We start from the raw sequence: 26,080 nt of genomic DNA on the forward strand, positions 1-26,080 counted from the left end.
GGCGGGGCTTCAGCTTAGGGCCCACTGTCTGAGTCCTTTTCCTTCCTTCAGTGCGACTATTCCTTACAGTACGTGTATCATTTAAAATGCCATTAATGTCATAAAAAAACTACAAATTTCTATAATTTATATAAACACTGAATGGTCGCTTTAATAGAGACACTCGCCTTTTCATCATCACATGTCTCGACGTCAGTGAACTAGCCAGACCTTCCCTCCGGGAAGGAACAACCAAGCCAAAGGCGTTCTACAGTCAAGGAAACTACCTCAGCAAGGTATCCATCCACAGACAGCTGTTTCAGAGTTTTTGCCCCTCATCAGTGTGGAGTAGGTTTCTGGCTAGTGGGAGCAATGACTAGTAAGTGCATGCAAAAGGACGCTGGTTGACCTAAGAGAGATCAACCAAAACACCGCAGACACCATCACGTGTTTCAACGTCAGTGTATTCTAGGGGGCAATGTTCTAGAATACACTGACGTTGAGACACGTGATGGTGCCTCTGCAGTGTTTTGGTTGATCTGAGGTCAACCAGCGTCCTTTTACTCGCCTTTTCATGACTGGAGCTTCTCTGTATGTGTGCTGGATGAGGTCTACTTCAAAAACACATGCGGCTCATAAAGTCAACATCACCACTCAACCAGTTAGGTGGAATGCAATTCCCAAAGCTAAACAATCAAAACAAGAATGACTTTTATTGACATATAGTCCTGAAGTAGAAAATACTTTCTTTTTAACCTCTAGATGACCTAGGACGTACCTGCCGCCTGTCACTAGATGGCATAGCAATGATCAGTTTATGCAATCTATTGATTGCATGTAAGAGTCCCCCAAGAGGACTTGAAATGTGTAAAAAAAAAAGAAAAAAAGTAAAAATGTTTTTAAAATAAAACAGGGAAAAAGCGCCAGGATTGACGATTTTTTTTTGTTACATTTTATTAAACATTTTATTACATTTTATTAAACATTTTTATTAAACGTGATCAAAATGTCCGATCTACACAAATGTGGTATAAGTAGAAATCAAGGTGCAAAAAATGACACCCCATACAGCCCCGTAGGTTAAAAACTAAAACCGTTATAGGAGTCACAATAGGACCATTTTATTAATAATTAAAGGACAACTCCCACGAAATTTTTTTTTAGCTTATTAAACACACATTACAAAGTTATATAACTTTGTAATGTGGTTAAATAACCGGTCTGGCCCCCTTCCCCCACTTTCGGACCCCCCGCCCCCCCAGAGCCGGGGGGTGGTCCAGGTCTTCTTCCTCCTCGGCGTCTTCATAGAAAGTGAATGGGATGGAAAAGGCTGCTGGTGCACATGCGCACCAGCAGCCTTTTCATTGGCTGGAGCGCATCACATGGCTTCCAGCTTGCTCAGCCCTTATTGGCTGAGGTTGCTGGAAGCCATGTGATGCGCTCCAGCCAATGAAAAGGCTGCCGGTGCGCAAACGCACTGGCAGCCTTCTCCATCCCCAGGACCCGGAAGTCAGAGACATCGCTGGACCGTGGCGACGGAGAGGCGGACGGCGGCGAATGGAGTGGTGATCGTCACCGGAGGGATGGTGAGTATGGTGTCTGTGTGTGTCTGTGTTTTTTTTTTTTTTTTGGGGGGGGGGGTCCAGTGGGAGTTGTCCTTTAATTGGGAAATAAAGAGATTTCATTAAAAAAAATAGAAAATCTGTGTAAACCTGTTGTGTTCGGACTGACCTACAGAATAATGGTATCATGTCGCTTAAATGGTATAGTGCATTACGTAGACACAGGAACCCCCTAAAAAATTTCAAGATTGCATTTTTTTTCAATTTCATCAATTTAAATTTTCATAAATAATATATTTGGGGTTGCATCATACATGTTATGGAAGAATGAAAGGCGCCATTACAAAGTACACCTATTCCTGAAAAGAATGAAAGCTGAGGAGGAAAAAACAAAACGCGAAAATGAAAAATTGGTGCCATCCACTGGGTCATTTTGGGCTTGGTACTAAAAGGGTTAAAACGTGTTGTCAGCTTACATATAAATTCAGGTCATTCTTGCTTTCATTGTCAGACTTTGGTAATAGCATTGTCAGGAATGTGTAGTACCTGGTGTGAACTGGGCCTGGTGTTTATTTTTGTGTGGAACACCCGACTGCTTCTCAGCTTCCAGCAATGCAGGAGTTAAGCTGAGAAGCTGCTGAACTTGATAATGCACCTGTGTTGTCTGTGTGATTGACGGTTTCCTTTGCCTGTCTGCTACCTGGAAGATCAGATCGCTGGTCCAATGGGGATCTGGACCGGGCTCTTGGTAAGCATAAAACTGAGGGTGCGTTTACACAGAAAGATTTATCTGACAGATTTTGGAAGCCAAAGCCAGGAATGGATTTGAAAAGAGGATAGATCCCAGTCTTTCCTTTATGACCTGATCCCAGTTTATAGTCTGTTCCTGGGTTTGGCTTCAAAGATCTGTCAGATAGATCTCCTAATCCCTCTGTTTTGCTCGACTTGTTACCTGACCTCCTGCCTGACTATCTCACTCTCCGTTTGCTTGCTGTTTCTGTACTGCGCTGCCTGTTTGGATTTTGACCCAGCCTGTTTGACTATTCTTTTGTGTTTGTTTGTCCGTCTTGTTCCGTGTGCACGTATTTAGTGCAGGAAATGTCAACGTGGTTGTCCATGGGCGCCTAGGGCCGACTGAGGCAAGTAGGCAGGGACAGTGGGTGGGTTCAGGCCTAGGGCCCACTTTCTTGTCGTATCTGTACCTCCCTGCCCTGACAGAATAGCCAGCCTAAAATGTTTTGCCTCATGGATAACAGGACTGCCATGGCTTAAATCGTGGACCAAATGCAGCGGCTCAATACCATGGTTCAGGAGCTTGCTGTAAGGGTCCAGGATCAGGAGACGGTCCCCCGACAACTTACTGTGACCTCCCCAGCACCTCCTGAGCCGCCCGTCCAGCTCCCAGATAGGTTCACAGGGACAGGAGAAAATTTTGTGCGTTCCTAGAGGGATGTAAGTTATTTTTCAAGTTACGTCCCCGCTCCTCGGTTGATGAGACCCAGAAGGTAGGCATAGTTAAATGCCTGTAAGTCAGGTAACTGGTGCATTTACACACAGTTACATGCACTAATTGCAGATATACACTATAAGGCCTCACTCAGATGCTGTAAAACAGCAGCTGCAACAACGGCTGTTCTTTAAGGGACAACTCCCGCGGGACCCCCCCCCCCCCCCAAAAAAAAAAACAAAAAAAAAAACAGACACACACAGACACCATACTCACCATCCCTCCGGTGACGATCGCCACACCATTCGCCCGCCGTCCGCCTCACCATCACCTGCGTCCGCAGTCCAGCGATGTCTCTTACTTCCAGGTCCATGGGAGAGAAAAGGCTGCCAGTGCGCTTGCGCACCGGCAGCCTTTTTATTGGCTGGAGCGCATCACATGGCTTCCAGCAAGCTCAGCCAATCAGGGCTGCGCATGTGCACCAGCAGCCTTTTCTCTCCCATTCACTTTCAATGAAGACGCCGAGGAGGAAGAAGACCCGGACCGCCCCTCGGCTCTGACGTCGTCGCCACCAGATGCCGCCTGGGAGAAGAGGACCGTGACGACCGTAATAGGTAATGTATGCATTCTTTAACTTCCGGGAGGGGAAGGGGGGTCGGAAAGTGTGTGAATGGGGCCAGACCGGGTATTTAACCACATTACAAAGTTATATAACTTTGTAATGTGTGTTAAATAAGCCAAAATTTTTTTCATGGGAGTTGTCCTTTAATGAATATATACATTGTGTGAACTTAGCCTTATGGCACAACAATATTTTCCACATTATTATAAGGACATCTTTATATAGCACACTTAGGGCCCTATTACACTGGGTGTGTATTGGCTAAACAGCATGATACGCCTGTATGCGCTCACAGACATGCGCTTTTCCGCCGGCTCCATAGACACCATTGTATGGGCCGGCTGATTCCGCATTCCGACGAAATAATTGACGCGGCGGAAAGCCGCGCGGCCGTAAGCGTGTACAGGCGACAGAATCCAAGGAATTTAGCCGCGAGAATTCCGTAGTCTGAACCCGCCCTTAGGCTGCCCACTCCGTACAGAGGGAAGATACCGCCTGAGGACTACCTGGAAAATGTGGATACAGCCATAACTGTATCTGGTTTGCTCATCTCTAATTACAAAATATGTATATGATATGTTCAGCTGAGTAGCCAAAATGAGTAGACATTATATTTTCATGGTGTTTTTATGTCCAAAAACGAGAGTGCAATAAAGGCAAGCTTTGTCTGCTTAAATGGTGCTGGATCCTTTTGTTTTTCATTTGTGGACTTGAACCTTCCATGCACCAGGAGTAGCAGGCTAGTAAGGAGGTTTTGTATCTGCATATACTCACAATATACCTGTTTGTAAAGATTAAAGCTTGGTCATGTGAATTTCTTTTTCAAGGCAGCACTACTTCTGGTCAGTATTTTCCTTTTTTTGCACTGTTCTCACGAGCCCCTTCTTCTCTGGGAGTATTCTAGACTCCTGACCTGCACCGTTGGCAGCCTGCTCTAGTTCTACAGAGCTGATATGCACATGAGACACTGTCCTCCGTGTTTTTGTCCTTTTCTTTAAAGGGAACCTGTCACCCCCCGTACCGGGGTGACAGGCTCCCGACCCCCCGTTAGAGACCCCTATACTTACCTCATCCCGCCGGGTCCCGCTTCTGGATTCGGTCGGGTCCCGGAGATCTCAGCCGCTGCAGCCCGGCGCGCGCGCTGAGAGATGAGTCCAACACCCATAGAGAATGACAGGAGAGTCCAGCGCTCCGTCATTCTCTATGAGCGTTGGACTCATCTGTCAGCGCGCGTGCCGGGCTGCAGCGGCTGAGATCTCCGTCACCCGACCGAATCCAGAAGCGGGACCCGGCGGGATGAGGTAAGTATAGGGGTCTCTAACGGGGGGTCGGGAGCCTGTCACCCCGGCACGGGGGGTGACAGGTTCCCTTTAACAATACAGAGGATACGTGTATGGACAAAGTCAGAAATTAAATAGCCACTAATTATCCATTTTGTATGGGAGGAGTGATAGCCCTGTTCACAAGAGCTCACAATCTATGAGGAACTTGAAGTTAGGTGAAAAAAGGGCCTGATAACATTGTGGGGCTTGTTCTTTTTACCAAAGACAAAACCATAGGACCTCAGGCAGATATGGGATGCCACTCCTCAACAACCATCGCTACACCCCGCACCCCACCCCCGGCCAAAGAAGCAACACTTCTCTGAAGTATGCACTCCGGTTGGCTTCCGATTCTGCTTTCCCCTTCTTTTAGCTTATGGTAATTACATAGGACTCCACTATGATATAAATACAACACACCAAATACACATATTTAAAACACATCAAACTCCTTTAGCTCCTCACCCCAGTTTTGCTTACTCCCTGAAATAGGCAAAGAATAAAAAAGTATTTTCCTAACACGCCATACATTTAAAAAAATTATTACTAAAAAAATCCCTAAAATACTACAAACCTTCACTAAAAACTATACTATTTTCAGCATCTTATTAAAACCAATAGGCAACAATGTATTTAATTTTAGGATCTAGAAGCTTTCTCTTCTGCATCGTTTTGCAAATCTATGTAGTTCTGGTTAGATTTTTTCTATGGGGAGGAGTTCCAGCAAACTAGCATCCGGGTGATCGAAATTGCGCAAAATGTCACAAGACACTATGTTTGCTGAAACAGTGCATTATATTAAACCTGTGGGTTAACCATGTTGTTCTTCCCACATACTGGTGGCCACAAGGGCACTCCAGCATGTATATCACATGATCAGTTCCACAGTTCAGGTGTTCTGAAATAGTAATATTTTCACCTGTCATGTGCTCCTTGTTTTATTCTGAATGTATGGGTATGTTTTACAATTATTTTTTTTTTTTTATGTCACTGTGATTTGAGGAAAATTTTGAGAAACACATCACCTTCTGATCAGGAGGTGATATTTAATCTTAAAAAAAGAATTGGAATATACTTGCTCAGGACCCTTTCCTTAAAATGACATCAGGCAAGGGTCCGAGGATGATCTGAAGGAGATCCAGAAGGCTTAGACAAATGATTGCCCCCTCCTATCTTCACCCAAAAACCTATAAAATAAAAGCTAGTTCAGAAGAACTGGAAAAAGCCTAGCTGTAAAACATGCTCATGCATTCAGAATAAAACAAAAAGCATCAAGAGGTGCGTGGCAGGTGAAAAACGAGTGCATACTTCAGAGAAGCGTCCAACTGGGAGTTTTTGAGATGGGTTGTAGGTGGGTGATGATGGTGATGGAAGCGATGTTCCAGCTCCCCTCTGATGTATGAATACATTGATGATCCAGGATCATAGTGTTATATTGGGCCATATGTTCCCTCTCATATTGATCTATCAATCAGAATGCAATGATATGGGGTGGGGGACTACAACGTTTTGGTTCTATAAGTGCTTTATAAGTCTCTTCAATTTATTGTGTATAAAAATGTAATTTAATGTTTCCCAATCCCCCCCCCCCACCATTATGTGAGGAGTAGTAAATCAGTGCATATAAATAAAGAGTCTGGAACCAATTGGGCTAGAATATCATAAAAGAGTAAAACGTCCTGTTTCCTGAACCAGAGACTATTTGTTGTAAGTGTATTTTGGGGGGAAATTATTTAACCAAAAAAGTGGTTGTTATTCATCTTGAGACCAGGAGGGGGCGCAGCATACAAAGCTATGGAATTATAAATATAGCTAGACGTCTGGCTGCATAATTTCAAAGCGAAAAAGAAAAAAAAAAGGAAAATGGACTGATCCCTTGCAGCACCCGTACTCGAAATTTCCGGAAGATGACGTCAAAGGTTTTCCTCAGACATCCCCACCTCCCTCTGGAGGGTTCTGGCTGTCAATCACGATACGTCATCTGCATGGGGGTTGTTGATTGGCCGGCTTAAGTAAAATTGTCCCCTCATTGGCAACCAAGATGGCGGGGGCTGTTTTTGTGCAGTGAATTAGTCCGTCTAGCGCCGCCGTGCGGTTGCGTTGCACTCAGGCTTCCTATACTACCTTAGGACTGGCATGTGGCCTGTGTGAATTTCGGCGGAGGCCAAGTCTTCGGACGAGATAGATGAGGCCTGTGCCCGCCGCGCACTGATCCACAGGACGCAGCGGCTCTGAGTAGACGCACGGTGCGGCCGGGACGGGCTGTCATAGCCGGTGAGTGGTGTGCGGCCTGCGCGGTCACTGTATGTCTTCGCTCGTGTGTTGTCACAACGTGGGCCTTGTGCTCCGAGGCTAGTATGGCCGTTCTGCTGTAGCGTCCCGGCCAGCCGGTGTCCCCGCGTGTGTGAGCGGACGGAGCGCGTGCCATGATGCGTGGGACCGGCGGCATGTGCGGATAGATATGTATGTAATGCGGCCAGACAACCTGTGCACACTGCTGTCAGGGCCGAGCAGGCGGACTCCCGTGGGATGGCTCCCGCTGACATTGTACTAGTCAGCTAGTGTGTATGTATCCGAAAGTTATACCGAGCAGCCGTGCAGCCCGGATTAGGCCATCGTCACCTGATGTGTGCCCTATCCTTTATCACTGTTACCCACTGGCCTCTCTGGTGTGTATGTGTAACATCTATGTGTGTGTGTATATTTATGTGTGTGTGTGTGTGTGTGTGTGTGTGTGTGTGTGTGTATATATACGTGTGTAATATGTATGTCTGTGTGTATATTTATGTGTGTGTGTGTGTATGTATATATATGTGTGTAATATGTATGTCTGTGTGTATATTTATGTGTGTGTGTGTGTGTATATATATATATATATATAATTTGTGTGTGTATATATAAAATATATATATATATATATATATATATAATGTTTTTTTTTTAGATACAAATAATGCACCAGGATAGGAATATTATATTATGTGGTTCGGTTGGGCATGGTTATGCTACAAGAGAGTGTTAAAATGCTGCCCTGTAAATGGCGCTCAGAGGCTACTTTCTGGTAGTGGACCTCTTGTTTTACCTAGCTGACATGGGGAACCACTTCCAGGAGCTTGGCAGAAGGAAATAACACTACATGGTCTGCCATCAACAGCCATCCACCATCACCTTCGTTTGCAGTGATGTCCACCTTTTGGACAGTCTGTTAACCCCTGGTATGAGAATACTAAAGGTGGCCATACACCATTTAATACCTGACTGCTCGATAATCGTTCTGTGTTCTCTATGGGTAGCGTAAGCTGCAGCGAGAGAGCTCTACGGCTTATCTCTTCCAGGTGTTGGGCAGTAATTTTTCCATTACGCCCAACCCCTATCTTCCCCAAGATCATAGATCATATACAAAAGTATAGGGAGCTTAGCCAAAAGTGCAGGACATCCCGCAGCCACATGTGTTGCCTCTCCTGGCAGGGCTATCCGCTATTTATTTTTTTGGTGTCTATACCATGCTTCCATGGCCTACCCAGTAACATCTGGACAATGCGCTGCAGAATGCCATATAGAACCTGTATGCCTCCATGCCCAGTTGTATGTTGTCCTGTACCCAACAGGGCACTGGAGCTGCCTTACAGTTTTACAATTTTCCCCAGTAAACTTATCCAGTCAAATTCCAGCAACTACTTGGTTGGTTTTTTTGAATTGGTTATATATAGCGTGTATTTTGTTATGGGGAGCTTGTTGATAATGTATCTCACTATGTTGTACAGTAGATATATAAAAGGATTTAGGGATGGTTCTCAAGGTACCTGAAGTACGCTATTAGTGTTTATAGGATGCTATCAAGCATCAATCAAAAGTACATTTTTTATTCCCATATAAAACGAAGGAATGGCATGTGTAATCATACATAAAAGGTATATACTTCATAAAATGATAAAATCTTTAAAAGAGTCCTTGTGGAACAGAGTGCCTTCACACTTAAGGACACTGGAAATAGAAGAAAACAGCGCCCGGCGCACATAGTGTATTACCGTAGCATATTGGGTCCAATTCAGATATGGTGTTGCTCACCTTTGGCGGTCGCACTACGAGCCTGGCACCGCCATAAGCTTTAGCTGAACCAACTTAACACCCGCTGCCCATCCAGGGGTCCGTAAATTCGGTGAGAAGATCCAAGAAAGTTTCACTCATCTGAGGTATGATGCATGGAGTCCCTGAAAGCCTGGCGCAGAGCGAATCAGCGAAGGATAGTAGTCAGATTATGGGAGTCGTGGTGTTAGATTGTTAGTAACCTATATTAATAAAGGTGTCTAACAATCTAACACCACGACTCCCGTCATCTATCGGACTACTATCCGTGGCTGATTCGCTCTGCGCCAGGCTTCCAGGGACTCCAAGCATTGTACCTCAGATGAGTGAAATTTTCTTGGATCTTCACACTTAAGGAGAAATAAAAGTAACTGGAGGTCTCCTTTAGAAAAAATAGCATTGTTAGATAGTAAAGACAATCAAGCTGAAATCCTTGTGGAGTGCTATGTCATTGATTGTACAGGAGAGTAGTCCATCGGTATATAACAGAAAGATACAATGTCCAGAATCAAAAAATAGAAAAATATACACTGAGAGACTCATTTTGGGACAGTGTATTTTTTATTTTTTTTTATTTTCGATTCTGGTCATCTTTTTTTATACCAATAAACTACTCTCCTGTACAGTCAATGACATAGAGCTTCATCTGGTTTAATTGACTTTACCATCTCATGAAGTGTCAAGGCAATCTGTTCCACGAGGACTTTTTTTTTGTTTGTTTTTTTTTTTTTTTAGAGATTTGTCATTTTATGAAGTATATACCTTTTATGTATGACTACACATTCGATCCCTTCATTTTATATGAAAAAATTTACTTTTGATTGATACTTGTTAGCATCCTATATACATTTAGAGTGCTATTAGGCGGCCTGTTTATGTATGGCAAATGACACTGATCTGCTAGATCAGGGGTGGGGAACCTCCGGCCCGCGGGCCGCATCCGGCCCCTGACACCTCCGGATGTGGCCCGCGGATCCCCTGTGACATGCGCCGCTCTGGAGGAGAAGGAGCCGACACACAACGGCATCCTCCTGTGTCTGTGACAGCTGCCAGGAGGATGCTGTGAGTGACGGCTCCTTCTCCTCAGAGCGGTGTACATCTTCTGACTCCTGCCCTCCTGTGACGTGCGCCGCGCTGGTAAGGCAGGAGCTGGCACAGACACAGGAAGATGTGTTGTATGCCGGCTCCTGCCTCACCAGCGCGGCGCAGAGCGGCGCACGTCTTCTGACTCCTGCGGGCCGCGTGCGATGACGTCATTTCATCGCGCGCCGCCTGCAGGAGAAGACCGGCACAGAAGAGAGGAGGGAAAAGAGGACCTGGACAGCGTGGGAGCGGAGGAAAGGTGAGTGGGATGTTTATTTTTTTCATTTGGGGCAGACACTGGGGGTTAACTAGGCCACCAGGGACATGACTGGGGGGGGGGGGTAACTAGGCTACCAGGGACATGACTGGGGGGTTAACTAGGCCACAAGGGACATGACTGGGGGGTTAACTAGGCTACCAGGGACATGACTGGGGGGGTTAACTAGGCCACGAGGGACATGACTGAGGAGTTAACTAGGCTACCAGGGACATGACTGAGGAGTTAACTAGGCTACCAGGGACATGACTGAGGGGTTAACTAGGCCACCAGGGACATGACTGAGGGGTTAACTAGGCCACCAGGGACATGACTGAGGGGTTAACTAGGCCACCAGGGACATGACTGAGGGGTTAACTAGGCCACCAGGGACATGGCTGGGGGGTTAACTAGGCTACCAGGGGCATCACTAAGGATTCAAATCAGGTACAAGGGGCATCACAGAGGGTTAACTACAATAGCAGGGGCATTAGGGGAACAATACTTTGCCTTGTTCGGGTGCTGCAAACCCCCGCTACTAACTGCCGCGCACGGTATAACATTGAGTGCGGCCCTCGAATGATTTTATTAAGGCCCGACCGGCCCTCGACATGGAAAAGGTTCCCCACCCCTGTGCTAGATCGACACTCGCTTACTGAGCAATTACACGGGCCGACTATTGGGCAAGCAAGGGCTGCACGGGCATTGTTAGCCCTTGCCTTTAGTGTAAAATAATGTATTAACTTGCCTTCATTCCCTGGTGTCTGGGGAACACTATAAAATGTCTAGTGTTACAGAATATTTTAGAGTACCTATCATTAAATAAAACTTTTCATATGTCAGGGTCTGTGGTTAGACCCTGACAAATCAGTAGAATGAGCAATGATACCGCTGCATGCTCCTCTCCCCACTTTGTGTGTATTACCTAGACAGACCCCATAAACTCAGACCCCCACCATTCAAAACTTTTGTTAGCCTCTGACATGTAAAAGGCGTCCTCCAGCAGGGGGGGGCACTTTTTTTGCTGGGAGGTGGCTGAGGGAAAAGGCGTCCACTCACCTCCCCGGCTTCCTGGTGTCTAACGCGGGCCCAAGACGTGACGTCTCAGTTCCGCTCAGCCACTCAGTGAAGGAGGCGGGATCCGTTTCAAGTCCGCTCATATCCCGCCTGACTGACTGGCTGAACGGACCTGAGACGTCACGTCTTGGGCCCGCGTCAAACACCAGGAAGCGTCCGAGGACCGGAGCGCCGCGATACGGCACCCGCCGCTGGAACAGGGGAGGTGAGTGGACGTCTCTTCCCTCAGCCACCTCCTCCCCGGTCCCAGCAAAAAAGTGCGCACTCTTGCAGTCCCAGCAGAAAATGGGAACTATAGTGATCTCATGTAAAAAAAACGCGAATATAGGACCTTTCACTGATTGTTTGACATCTCTCCCACTTGTCTACACTGCTCCTAGCCCCAGATTCAAACTTTTACAAATGATTTCAGGTTTATAGCATGGCACCCCGCCAGGAAACTCTCCTCCCACTATGCACTGCACCTTAAAACCAACTGCTGGATACCTGCCCCTGTCTTTTACTATCTGCTCACCATTGGTTTGGTCTGCTTTTGCTTTGGGGCCAGTTCACATGGAGTAAAACTGGCTGAATTCCGCCGGCCTCCGTGTCATACAGGCAGTCTATGGGAGGGCTTGCACGACTCCTCTGTCATTTCATATGTAATTTCTTCCAACACGAGAGGCGCAGGGAGAGGAGTGTTGTGCGAGCCCTCTCAGACTGCCTGTATGACACTAAGGCCCTCCGCCACGGAATCCCGCCAGCCTCTGTGACATACAGGCAGTCTGTGGGAGGGCTCGCACGCCTCCTCTCTCCGCGCCTCTCTGCTCTGAAGAATTAACATGTCAATTCTTCCGAGCAGAGAGAGGAGGTGCGCAAGCCCTCCCATAGACTGCCTGTATGACACAGAGGCTGGCGGGATTCCGTCAGTTTTACTCAGTGTGAACTGGCCCTTGCACAGTAAACAAAGTATCTATTTACATAGATATATTAGAGAGATTAAACAATTGTCTCCTTTCGCCTATACTACTGAGGAGAGGCTACTGACAAGGTGTAACAGCTTGCCTGGCAACAGAAGAGACAGATATCATATGACCTCTGTCTCAAAAGGGAGGGGGAGAACACTGAAGTGGACAAGGAATGAGCATTTTCAGCAGCCTGAGGGATGTGCAGCAGACAAACTGCTTAAATCATGTACTAGAAGCCTATTACAAAGAAGCTCATATTAACCTGAACAGGGTTAAATCTTTTTTAACCGGAATTCCCTTTTTAATTTTTTTTTTTTTTTTTATCTCATTTAAAGGCCTGCTAACTCTTCTGTGAGGTCTCTATTTTTGGAAGCCTCAAGGGCCAAGATAAAAGCTGAACCCCCAACCCCAGAAAAAAACAGTCACTTTCCACCTCTATATACCTCAATAGAGAATGCTCAAAAAGCAGCTCTGGAGGGAAAAATTACATGCCACTTTTCAGAGCATTTATGCTTAGAAGATCATGTTGATCTTCAAAGACCAAACCTGGAGAACCACCTAAAATCACACAGCAATTGCATACTGATTTAAGATGTTACATTAGGTTTTCTTTGGGATCAAGGCAGACAGGCTAGCCTTCATTCTGCACATCATCGGTGTCATTGGGTGCCCATAAGCCTTGTGCTGGTTTTATTGTCCATCTTTGGGCTGCTTTTAGTTCCTACTAACTACAGTGTGCTGGAAACTCCTTATATGATCTGCTATTTCAATGAGCATCTGACTGTCATCTAGCCATGGGGTTTTTGGATTAAGCTTAAAGGGGTAGTGCACCAAAAAATATTTTCCTTCACATCAACTGCTGCCATGAAGTGCCAGAGATTTGTAATTTACTTCTATTAAAAAATCTCAAGCCTTCCAGTACTTATCAGCTGCTGTATGCCCAGCAGGAAGTGGTATTATTTCCAGTCTGGAGAGCAGGAGAGGTTTTCTATGGGGATTTGCTCCTTCTCTGGACAGTTCCTGACATGGACAGAGGAGGCAACAGAGAGCACTGTATCAGACAGGAAAGAAAACACCACTTCCTGCTGGACACACAGCAGCTGATAAGTACTGGAAGGCTTGAGATTTTTTAATAGAAGTAAATTACAAATCTCTGGCACTTCATGGCAGCAGTTGATTTGAAAGAAAAAATTTTTTTGTGCACTACCCCTTTAAGTGACGTAGCAGGCCAATGCATCATCGGGTGGTTAATTGAAAGCCATAGACAAAGGCAGGATGGGGGCACAAAGCTTCATCTGACTATTAAATGGGTGACGCAACCTATACAGTATATTTACTGGGCCTGATATATGGCCTGCACGGACATTGTTAACGATGTCCTTTCAGCCTTTGCCTAAACAGTGCAGCTTCAGAGCTGATGGGCCGCTCTACACACACAGCAGCCAATTGGGGCGCACCAGGAACTTTGTGGATAGAGCGCTTATTGGATGATAAAGCACTGGTTACCAAACCCCCAGTCAGAATAAGTTGATCAGGGAAAGCTTCTCAGATAGTGAGTGCTGGGGAGGAGATGGCTTTAGTCTTCTGCTCTCCAAACAACCCCTTTAAAAAACTGTGGATTTACCCTGTAGCTTCTATCACCTCTGGCTGCTATAAAAAAAATAAAGCTTGGAAAAAATTGTCTTGAGGCTTTTACCGAAGTGAAGGTGCCCTGTATGCCCTCATAATGACTTTATGCCACCTTTCTTGTGCTCCTGCTTCGATGTGTCAATGGAATGCCTCTTTGAGTGGAGAGCCAGGGCGCACGAGGCATCCCATTAACACAGACAGGATTCACTTAGTGTGAACTAGGGCTGGGCGATATGGCAAAAAAATAATTTTTTTTTTTTTTTTTTTTAATTTTGGACGATTCTCGATTTAAATCGATTTAAAATAAAAAAATTCTTTTTTTTTTGCTAAATAAACAGAACATTTTTCTCCCTGCAGCGTCAGATACTATTTTAATGATGTTTGAGACAACTATATTGCTTTCCACTGTAACAGTACTCCTCCTGTGCCCCTATATAGTAGACAACCCCCCTCTGTGCCCCATATAAGTAGTTTTCCCAAATATGTGCCCTATGTACTCTGTGCCCCCATATAGTATAGGAGATCTTCTTTGTTCCTCCATCTAGGTAGGGAGTAGTAGTGGAGGTATAGTGGATAAGGGGTGTAGTAGTACAGATATAGATGAGGAGTGTAGTAGTAGTAGTAGTAGTACAGGAACAGATGAGGGCTGTAGTAGTAGTACAAGTAAAGATGAGGGTCAGGGGCATAGCTAAGAACATGGGGCCCCATGAAACCTTGGTGACTCGGGGGAGCATGGGGCAGACTGGGGTGGGCAAGTATGGGGCAAATTGGGGGGAGAGCATGCATGGGGCAAACTGGGGGGAGAGCATGCATGGGGCACACTGGGGGGAGCATGCATGGGGCACACTGGGGGGAGCATGCATGGGGCACACTGGGGGGGGAGCATGCATGGGGCACACTGGGGGGGAGCATGCATGGGGCACACTGGGGGGGAGCATGCATGGGGCACACTGGGGGGGGAGCATGCATGGGGCACACGGGGGGGGGGAGCATGCATGGGGCACACTGGGGGGGAGCATGCATGGGGCACACTGGGGGGGAGCATGCATGGGGCACACTGGGGGGGAGCATGCATGGGGCACACTGGGGGGGGGAGCATGCATGGGGCACACTGGGGGGGGGAGCATGCATGGGGCACACTGGGGGGGGAGCATGCATGGGGCACACTGGGGGGGGAGCATGCATGGGGCACACTGGGGGGGAGCATGCATGGGGCACACTGGGGGGGGGGAGCATGCATGGGGCACACTGGGGGGGGAGCATGCATGGGGCACACTGGGGGGGAGCATGCATGGGGCACACTGGGGGGGGGAGCATGCATGGGGCACACGGGGGGGGGGGAGCATGCATGGGGCACACTGGCACACTGGGGGGGGGAGCATGCATGGGGCACACTGGGGGGGAGCATGCATGGGGCACACTGGGGGGGGCATGCATGGGGCACACTGGGGGGGAGCATGCATGGGGCACACTGGGGGGGGAGCATGCATGGGGCACACTGGGGGGGGAGCATGCATGGGGCACACTGGGGGGGGAGCATGCATGGGTCACACTGGGGGGGAGCATGCATGGGGCACACTGGGGGGGAGCATGCATGGGGCACACTGGGGGGGGGGGGAGCATGCATGGGGCAGATCGGTGGGAGCATGGGGCAGGAGGGAACATACCTGGTGTACCCACTCTGTCCGGGCGCGCACCACTGGCACTTGCGCTCTCCTCCCGCCCGCACATATTCCCTGCAGCTGCTTCGTCCCCATAGCGGGATGAATATCACCTCCCGGCCGCACATGGCGGTCCCCGGAGGAGGCTGCAGATACTGAAGCATCGGGTAATAGTGTCGCTGCTGTACAGCTCCAGTAACCGAAGCGACACTATCACCCGATGCTTCAGTATCTGCAGCCTCCTCCAGGGACCTCCATGTGCGGCCGGGAGGGAGCGCGCGTATACGTCCGGCTATGGGGGCGGGTCAGCGGCGATGACATAGGACGCTGCTGGGCGCTCTCGCTCCTCAGGCTGTTTCAGTAGCTGGAGGATGCGAGCAGCTTCGGGCATCCCCGGCGCAGCCAGTGTATGTCACACTGCCTGCGCCGGGGAACTGGACCGGAGAAGACGACGTGCAGAGGCTGGGAACGGGCCCAGGTGAGTTAACTGTTTTTAGAGCAGAGTGGTGGCAGCTAATCTAGATGATAAGCGGTCAACAATAGAAGGGAGGGCCGGAATATAGGGAGAAAGGGGCAAGTTTAATTTAAAAAAAAAAACCAAAAAAACATTTAACCCCTTAAAATTTTCAATTTTGTGCTTTTGCAACTTTGTTTACCCTTTAGCATCCCATGACGTATCTGGTACTGGGGGAGTTCAGAGAGGGGTCCCACTCTGAACGGTGCCGCTCCCGGCTGTGATCTGCAGCCGGGGGAGCACCTCTATTAGCCGGCGCAGGTCCCGTTGCCGCGCCGGCTAATTAAGGACTTCAATGCTGCTGACAAACATGACAGCTGCATTGAAGTGCTTTATACATAACATCCCTGGTGTCTAGTGGGTCAGATCTCATACAGGCAGTGCACCACCATCTCCCATACATTGCAGTGCTTGGATGGGGGGGACGCTATACAGTAAAGGATGGGTGAGGAGTTAGTGACTACTGTACTATAATTGCTGGTTCTGATGAACATTTCTTACGTTTAAAGCGTAACTGTCATATTTTTTTTTTTATTGCAAAAATCAGTAGTATAAGTGATTTTAAGAAACTCTGTAATAGGCTTTATCAGCCAAAAAAGCCTCCTTCTGTACTCAAGAAGCAATTTCCCAGCCTCCCCCCCCCCCCCCCCCCCCCCCGACTTCTTATCTGTGCATTATCAGGCAAACACGTCTTCATTACAGAGAAGCCAGTGAAGACGGGCTCTGCTCTCTCCATTCTATCCTTTTGGAGGGGGGAGGAGCCGAGGGAGATGAGGGAGCAGGAAGAGGTGACATGAAGGTCAGCTGTTTGTAGACTCTCTGGGCACCTAAAACGCTGGATTCAGGGGTCAGAAAGGTCAGTGCTTATCTATGAACTTACTGGGAGAAGATTGCAGGGTGTTGTGCTGTGCAGGACTGCTCCGGCCTTTTCAGTCCAGAAGGAAACTCTTTTGGTTTATAAAACTATTACAGAGTTTCTTAAAATCACTTGAACTTTTGATATTTAATGTTTTCAAAAAAATGGCCCTGAAATGACAGTTACGCTTTAATGTCCTGTACAGTATAGTGCTGTTCTGTACTGTAGTGATTATACTGAGCACTTATCAGTGTAATAAATGAGTATTGTAGGTAATTATTGGTGGCTGCTGGAACCAATTAATCACATTTACATTATTTCCTATGGGAAGACACTGCTTGGTTTTCAAACTGCTTGGTTCTCAAACTGCCTTCCGGAACCAATTAAGTTCGAGAACCGAGGTACCACTATAGATAAATAAACAAACATATTTTGTATCGCCGTGTGCGTAATCGCCCGAACTATTAAATTATCACATTCCTGATCTTGCACAGTAAACGGCGTAAGCGCAATAAAATTCCAAAGTGCAAAATTGTGTATTTTTGGTCGCATTAAATCCAGAAAAAAATGTAATAAAAAGCGATCAAAAAGTCACATATGCGCAATCAAGGTACCGATAGAAAGTACAGGTCATGGCGCAAAAAATGTCACCTCAATCAGCCCCATAGACCAAAGGATAAAAGCGCTATAAACGTGGGAAAAGACTTCTATATACACATTGATCTCTCATAGAAATCAATGCTTTGTATATACACAACACTGATCCATTAGATCAGTGACACATTGCTCTGGGCTGCTGCAGCCCAGAGCAATGTATTGCTGAGCCGGGATCAGCATCATTGCGACGCTGAGGACCGGGCAGAAGAATGGATGTCTCCCTCGAGATCCGTCCCACTAGACACCAGGGACATCAGGAGCACATCATTTTAAATGCAGCTGTCAAACATTTAAATGCTTAATTAGCCGGAGCGGCAACTAGCCCCGTGTCAGCTAATAGAGGTGCTCTCCGGTTGCAGATAGCAGCCGGGAACAGCGCTGTTCAGAGCTAAATAACCTTTCTGAACCCCCTCTCGCGCCGCCATGATGTACTAGGTATGTCATAGGACGCAAAGGGGTTAAAGGGGTTATTTAGGCTTAGAAAAAGATAAATACTTTCTTCCAGAAACAGCACAAGTCAGTTGGCTGTGGTTTGCAGCTTAGTTCCATTGAAGTGAATGGAGCTGACTTGTAGTACTACACAACCTGGGGATAATCCCTTCCACTAGATGTGTCCTTTAAAGTGAATGTACCATCAGGGCCAGGCTGAAGCACTGGAGGCGAGCCGACCCACCCTGAGGTAACCCCCCCCCCCCCCCCCCGCCCCTGTATGATACAGCTCCATTGATTCTAATGGACCTGCATCATAGAGGATGAGGGGTTACCTCCCATTTGGGGTGGGTCGGCCCGCCTTCAGTGCTTCAGCCTGGGCCTGATGGTACATTGACTTTAACTATTAGTTGAGGTGGGAATACCCCTTTAAAGGGGGTTTCCATAGTAGTCATCATAGCACCAGCAGCACCTAATGTTAACATAATCTCCTATACAGCGGGTATAAAGCTCTTCACCTAGAAGGTTATCAGTATGTTTCCCTTGGCATCTCAAAAAAAGGAACTCCTCGCATTACATTAAAATATTTTAAAACTGATAAAGGAGAAATGAGAAAACCCAGATAGGGGCCCGACTGTCCCTGGAGAAATGAAGATTACACCATTCTGTTATTTGTGAAAGCTTAGTGGATATCGACAGGAGGCATTTGTGATAGCCCTATTTATTCTCAGTACCAAAAGTTTCTTCACTTGGTAGTAAAGCTACAGAAGTATAGTTACCATTTTCGGTTTACAGCTCTATGCTTTAGTCTGTAATTGGGTTCAAGTATTATTCACAAAAGTAGTGACAGAGGTTGTATCTCTTGCGAGACAAAAAGAGGGCCAAATGATGTCTCCTTTCTTGGTGATTTTCTCAGAGTCAAAGTACAGAGTCTTTGCTCATGAAGGATCTTTAAGTTAAACATCCAGGTATCTCAGAAGCTTGGCTTGATTATACATTTTGGAAAATAGGATCTCTAGCTAGACTAACAATTCATTCTATACATGTCATTACCTTTTCAGTCTCCCTTCCCCAGTTTTGAGCATGATGCTTTCATCTGAAGATACGAAAAACTGCGTGAGCGGTTTAATCAGTCTCCCTCTCCTCCCCTCTCCCTTCTGAGACAGCTCATGTAAACAGTGTCCCTGGTCGGCTGTTTCTGCACTCTGTCATGCTGGGAGAAATAATCACAGTAAGTTCACAAGTAACTTGACCTTTGATAAGACCCCATTCACACGTTGGTGTCAGTTTTTCCAGTCAGGAAATCCTGATCAGGAGGCCTTAAAAGGCATAAGGAGACCTTCAGGATTTCCTGACAGTAATCAGTTTTTATGTCCAGGAAACAATCAGTAGTGTCTTCAGGATTTCCTGATGCGCATCAGGGTTTCCTTAGCTCCCATAGACTTCTATGTGGGCACCCGTTCAGGAAATCCAGATAAAAACAGGACAGGTTCTATAATTTCAACTATATTAGCATGGAACACTCCAGCGTGTAATACAAGCGGAAATTACGCGCTGAATTAGCGCGGAAATGGGGGGGAAAAGGGTGGGGAAATTCCAAGACAACCCAAAGGAGGTAATACCAGGGGCCCACAAGAAAGAAATGACAATGTCAGCATGCACACAGCATATGACCACAGCAAAAGTTTCCCAAAAAAACATACATACATACCTCTGAAATTAGTGCATCTCCATCAATTGCAAAGCGGTGATGTTTTGCCATTTCTGGTCAGCTTCTCTCTGCTCAGCTCAGCTTCTTCTCCTTTGCCAGCTCTGAGGTGATCTGTTCTAGAAAATTCAGGTACCATATAGTCTAGTCTCCAAAGTCTCCCTCTATTAGGGCTCGTTCACACAGAGCAAAAGCAGCTGAATTTCTGCGCGGAAATTTCAGCTGTTAAAATAGGTGCAGCGCTAATTTCCATTGTGTTGAATGGAAATTCTGCTCTGCAGTTCACACGGTGGAATGTCAGCACTGAACTAATCCACTTTCCGCCAAAAGAATGAACATGTTCATTCTTCCGCTAGCGGAAGCCTATACAAACCAATGGGGCTCTGATTTTCTGTTTCAGCACGGAATACACGCGTATTCAGCGCGGAAATGGGGGAAAAAAGGGGGGGAGGAGGATTCTAGTATATATTCTGGTATAGTCTAGTTTACTCGCCAAATACTCGCTGAATGCATGCGGATTCAGCGCGGATTCCTCGAGTATTCCGCGCTGAATTTGTCAAGAGCTGATTACGAGCTGAACACTTTCCTAACGGAATACGCAGGGGTTCCGCTAACATTCTGCTTACATTCTGCTCGAAATTCAGTGTCAGTTGGTTTCAGGCGGGAATATTTTCTCGCGTAATCTGCCCCTTTTGCTCTGTGTGAACGTAGCCTTAGGCCCCGTTCCCACTGAGCAAAACTAGAGGAATTGTCCGCCGCGGAATGCTGTTAGCCTCCCGCTCATAATGGGAGTCTATGGGTGGTGCGCGCTCCTTGTTCCTTTAAGCTTAAAAAAAATGGCAGAAGTGGCTAGGATGTCCGAGAGTACCGTCAACAGCATTATTGAAAGCGGTCAGTACAAGAGTGGGTTCAGTTATTAGAGGTTGTCCAACATTTTTTTTCTTATTGGAAATGTGAATAATTTGTAATCTGTCCCTTTCCCTTAGTGCCCCCGTGCCGCCTCCTCTGTCGCTGCTTTTTGGATTTGTTTGTTCACATAAAGAACTTCCAGATCACAGGGGTCAGCAGTGACATCACAGCTCTGCAAGCCTGTAGCTCCACCCCCTCCTCTCTGACTCTAGCTCCACCCACTCTACCTATAGGCAGAAAAAGTCTGTATTACTACAAGTGTCCTTTAAGCAGTATGGTGGCTCATTGTCTGCCAATTACTTATGTTTTCAAATCAACTAGTTTTTTCACACTTGTGTTGTAGGACTACAAACCCCAGCACACATGTACATGATAGGAGTTGTAGTCCTGGATTACAGATACACTACAGTAGCCATCCTACAGGTGGGCGGGGTCTCAATGAGGCAGGATTCTGTTACCTCAGCAAGAAATAGAATGGTGAGTGGTATGAGGTGAAGTCTCCTCTCTCCTCTCCGTATTACACACAGCAGCAGCACTGCCTTAACACTGTACATCATTACAGTACAATAGTAACAATATAGGGGAAGATTTAGCAAAGCCTGTGCAGGGGAGCAGTTACCCATAGCGACCAATCAGATTGCTTCTTTCATTTTTAAAAAGGCCTTGGAAAATGAAACTTAGAATCTGACTGGTTGCTATGGGCAACTGCTTCCCTGTTCCTCTGCACAAGTTTTGATAAATCACCCCCATATTTCCTTTACTGTATATAGCTCCAACCTATGCTGCAGTGCTGTACAGAGATTGTAGTCTGTCATGCTGTCCTTACTGCTGCAGTTTCTTCTGGGCTTAGATGTTAGGGATGTGGCTAAATCCATGTGGATGCATAACCCCACCCTCTTGATGACTCGCTGTTCCCTAACTGGCAGGAACAGGAAACAGAAAGGGAACGTGACATCACAGGAAGTAGAGAAAACACAGGCAGAGTGGTCATGTGACTAAGTCTGAGGACACAGTAAGCGCTCTAAATAAAAAATAGAAGTGTATGTAGAATATGCAACATCCACAGAGGTCAATGCAATGCTAGTTTATTAAAATATCCCGGACAACCCTCTTTAAAGGGAACCATTCACCCCGTGGCCCCCGTTAGAAACAGACATACAGTAACATAAAGGTCAATATACTTACCACATCGCTCCCGGTCCCGTCCCGGATCCCGTTGTTGACACGGAGAAATCGCCGATTCTTCTTCTCCCGCCCATTATGGTAATGAGCTGAGATGAGTCCAACGTCCATAGGAAACGACGGACGAGTCCAACTTATTCATGAGGTCCTCTTCTCGTCGCCGCCCATCCACGCCTCCTGGAACTTGATTGACGTCTTCAGTCTTCAGTCTTCTGCCGAATTCCCGCGCAGGCGCCGTTGCGATGGTCTCGTCACCTCTTCTGCGCCTGCGCGGTAAACAGGATACGTGTTCGAGCCAATCGGCGCACGCGCAGTAAACAGTGAAGCTGCGGAGCGGCTTCAATTGTGAACTGCGCATGCGCCGAAAACGACTGTCACGGCGCCTGCGCGGGATCCGGCGAGAAGATAGAAGACGAGGAGGAAGAAGATCCGGCGTCAATCAAGTGTCGGAGGCGGGGAGAAGGCTGGACTTCGGGCCGGCGGCGCTCATTACCATAATGGGCGCGAGAAGAAGAATCGGCGATTTCTCCGTGTCAACAACGGGATCCGGGACGGGACCGGGAGCGATGTGGTAAGTATATTGACCTTTATGTTACTGTATGTCTGTTTCTAACGGGGGCCACGGGGTGAATGGTTCCCTTTAAGCTTTTATGAAGAAACATACGTATTTGTTCACAGACTTTACTGTTTAAAACATTTTATTGTGGCAAGACAGGGCAACTATGCATTGTAAAATGTTAATTCTTTACTGTTCCTTTGTATCATTGAAAAGCCGTACATTGTCTTACTATGCTGGCACTTTTCAATAAAATGAGATGATTTTTAGTGAAAAAAATGTCGTCCTTTGGTGGACCATTTGAATAGAGGCATACTGTGGAGCTCATGTCATTATGGGTCACAATAGGTTGGGCACAGCTGGATATAGGAAAGGTGCCATGTGTCTCCAGATATCAAACAGTTTGCAAAATGAATTACAGCTGACAGATTCTCTTTACCTATACATTTTGGTTGAGGTTTGACATGTCAGTCATTCTTAAATGGCTGTTCTTTCAGCAGAACATGTATTTGATCAAAAGCTTTTACGTAGCTGACACTGATAACCATGGACAGGTGTTTTTTTTACAGCTGTAATAAGTTCAGGTGCAGTTAATACAGCTATTGAGTGCAGAGTAGGAGTGTTTCTTAAACTCTTAATGATGGATGACTGGTAATACCCATCATGCCATCATTAAAGCAACTCTGTACTGGCATGTAGCTGCCCCCAAACTGCCGGTACCATGTTGTAGGAAGGGAGGAGGAGAGAGAGGTGCCACAAGCCTAGGACATGGATGCTCTAGGCCACACCAGATTAACTCCCCTACCGTGGCACAACAATAAAAGTAGTTTTTATTCAAAATACTGGCATCGGAAGAAAGGCCAAACCCCGAACCAGACACTGTGTGAGGACCTCTACAACGAGATATGGACAGTTTAGGTGCAGCAACATGCCAGTACAAAGTCACTTTAAGTGGGTTAAGAGAGGGCTTATAGCGTGAGCTCTCTGTACCATGCCACTCCCAACTGCAATCAGCAGCCGATGAGTGTGACCCAGCCGCATTTAAGTGGCTTAGAATACCTCATTGGTGGTTCAAAGGGGCAGATTGATTCCCTGCAGCAAGATCACAGGGAGCCTATCCATTCTTCAGGCAGCCCGGGGCCTCTGTGATTGATTCCTGGCTGTCTGATATCTGGGATTGCTTCAGCCTGTATGCAGCTGGCTAAAGCAATTGAGCACTGATCTTATGCATTAGTGCAGTACATATGTACTGCATTGATCCCTGTGAGCAATCCCCTAGTGGGACTACAAATAAGTGTTTTTTTTTTTAATTCATTATATAGAAAAAAAATCCCATCCCACATCAACCCCCTTTTCCTATTTATTTTTGAACATTTATGATCACTGTATGCCCGACCTATTTAATGTTCACACTCCTTTTCTCGCACAGTAAACGATGTAAGAGCAAAGATTTTTCATTTAATTTTTTTTTTATATGGCTCCTTATTGTCACATTGGGGGACGTGGGCCCACCGCCAGTGCACTGCAAAAAAACGGTGCTGAGCACGGGAACAGAGCGGCATTAAAAAAATAAATGAAGGCCCGGGATCCTGGCGCCGAATGGTGTTTGTTTTTTGTTTTTTTAAATAGTTCCTGTCTCTTTAAGTGTACTTGTCGTTACAACTTTCAAAATCTAAATCAACAGTAGGGGTACAAACCCACTTGATGTATAAAAATAAGCAGGCTAAACGCAGGTTGGCTTTATACGATTTGTTCTGCATTAAAATACGCAATTGCGTATTTTTGAAGCGTGAAGCTTGTTAGCAAAGCATCAGTTGTTAACAACCTGTGTGAAAAACGCATGTAGCTTCACGCTTCAAAAATACGCAATTGCGTATTTTAATGCAGAACAATCGTATAAAGCCAACCTGCGTTTTGCCTGCTTATTTTTAAGACTGATTCACGCAGTAAATACGTCAAGTGGGTTTGTACCCTTAATGTGGAATAAAGCAAGTTTGCCATATAAATTCAGTATTTTTGTTATCAAGGTGTATAACAAAGATATACCAGAAATCCAGGTCCAGTCTCCTGAAGGCAGATTTTCTGAATTACGGCCAGTATGAAGAATTACGGCTCAATGCATCCATCAGTTTATCAAATACTTATTTTCCCCACTGTATATGATTAGTCACCTTTGTAGCTGACATTATGTGGACTGCTCTGGTCTATTTTATGTACTTTCTGAGGATTTTATATTCCAAGTTTTTGTGTTTCTCTGAAAGCAAAGCGTAGAAAGCCTGCATAGAAGAGTGTGTGCATTGCCATAATACAGGCAGTTCTCAGTAACTTCCAGGGATCAGAACCTTACTCATTCTTGCTTTATTCTAACCCGTGGCCTAGATTATAATAAAGAAAATGTTGTTGTTCCTGTTTTAATAGGAATATGTCATAGAAAGTGCAGCCAAATCTGCAAGCATCATATACTTAACACAGAATCACCAGCAGTTAAGTGAATAAATGGTTTTTGGTGGTTCTGAAACTTTCCCCACAAAACTATACTGTATATCAGTCTGCTCAATGCCTCCTGCTCCTGCAGATTTGACTGCATCTTCATTGTCACAGGTTGCTTTTAATATCTTCTGTAAAATTATTTGTTTTTTTTGTTTTTTAAGTTTAAGGTAAAGATGAAGAACAAGAGTTTATGCTCCTCAACTACCAGAAATGAACAACAGGAAGAAAAGGATGGTGAGTGTTTGCTTTTCACCTTTGCTTAAGGGAAGATATCTAATACATGCCCTACCCTGACATCGCTTTACATAGTAGTGGTGTCCTAGCTGCCTGGTAGCTGTAATTTAAAGATAGAGCTTGGGCACAGAAGAGCTAGGCAGCCATGTCCTGTCTGGTATACATCCTTGGGGCCCTATTACTCGGGCTGACTGACTTTGGTAAACAAGTGCTGATCTGCTAGATCGGCGCTCGTTTACTGGGCCTATTAGATGGCTTGATAATCAGGCGGCACGGACTGCATGGACATCGTTAGCGATGTCCATGCAGCCCTTACCCGGACAACTGATACCTTACCTCTCCCCACTCCTGGTCTTCCCTCCTGTGCTCCGCAGCTTCCCTGTCCTGATGGCTGCAGCGTCTGTGTCCTGTCACCTGACAGGCTGCTCAGCCAACCACAAGATGTGACTGCCAGCCTGTGATTAGCTGAGCGGCCTGTCAGCCGTCAGGAAGTTTAGGCGCTGCAGCCGTTGGGACCAGGAAGCTGCGGAGCACAGGACAGAAGCATTGGAGAGGTTAGGTGTTGGCAATCGTCAGCCGTCGCCACACATTGCTGATACACGTAGTGATGCACAGTTGGTGCCAAGTTTTAGGTCTAAACCAACGATCAGCCTAACGTTTCATCTGCTGATCGTTGTTTCTATTACATAATAGGGCCCTTAGGGCTTTGGGAAGTGCAGAGAAGCTGAATGTGTGCTCTCGACTGTCCCTCATATTAAAGGGGTAGTGCGGCGCTAAGAAATTCACAAAATAACACACATTACAAAGTTATACAACTTTGTAATGTATGTTATGTATGTGAATGGCACCCTTCCCCGTGTTCCCCAACCCCCGC

At 46.4% G+C, this 26,080-nt stretch overlaps 1 protein-coding gene across 1 annotated transcript in view; it reads left to right on the plus strand.

Annotated features, from left to right (window-relative positions):
* Positions 1 to 6,954: 6,954 nt before the first annotated feature.
* SCAF11 (SR-related CTD associated factor 11) overlaps positions 6,955 to 26,080 on the plus strand; it is a 64,605-nt gene continuing 45,479 nt past the window's right edge. Inside the window, exons 1-2 of the mRNA XM_069975965.1 lie at positions 6,955 to 7,206; positions 25,134 to 25,206. Of these exons, the coding sequence (XP_069832066.1) occupies positions 25,146 to 25,206 (61 nt within the window). The 5' untranslated portion in view covers positions 6,955 to 7,206; positions 25,134 to 25,145. The remainder of the gene's footprint in view (positions 7,207 to 25,133; positions 25,207 to 26,080) is intronic.

The sequence above is a fragment of the Dendropsophus ebraccatus genome, chromosome 1 (assembly GCF_027789765.1).
Source record: "Dendropsophus ebraccatus isolate aDenEbr1 chromosome 1, aDenEbr1.pat, whole genome shotgun sequence".
In the NCBI taxonomy this organism is placed as follows: Eukaryota; Metazoa; Chordata; class Amphibia; order Anura; family Hylidae; genus Dendropsophus; species Dendropsophus ebraccatus.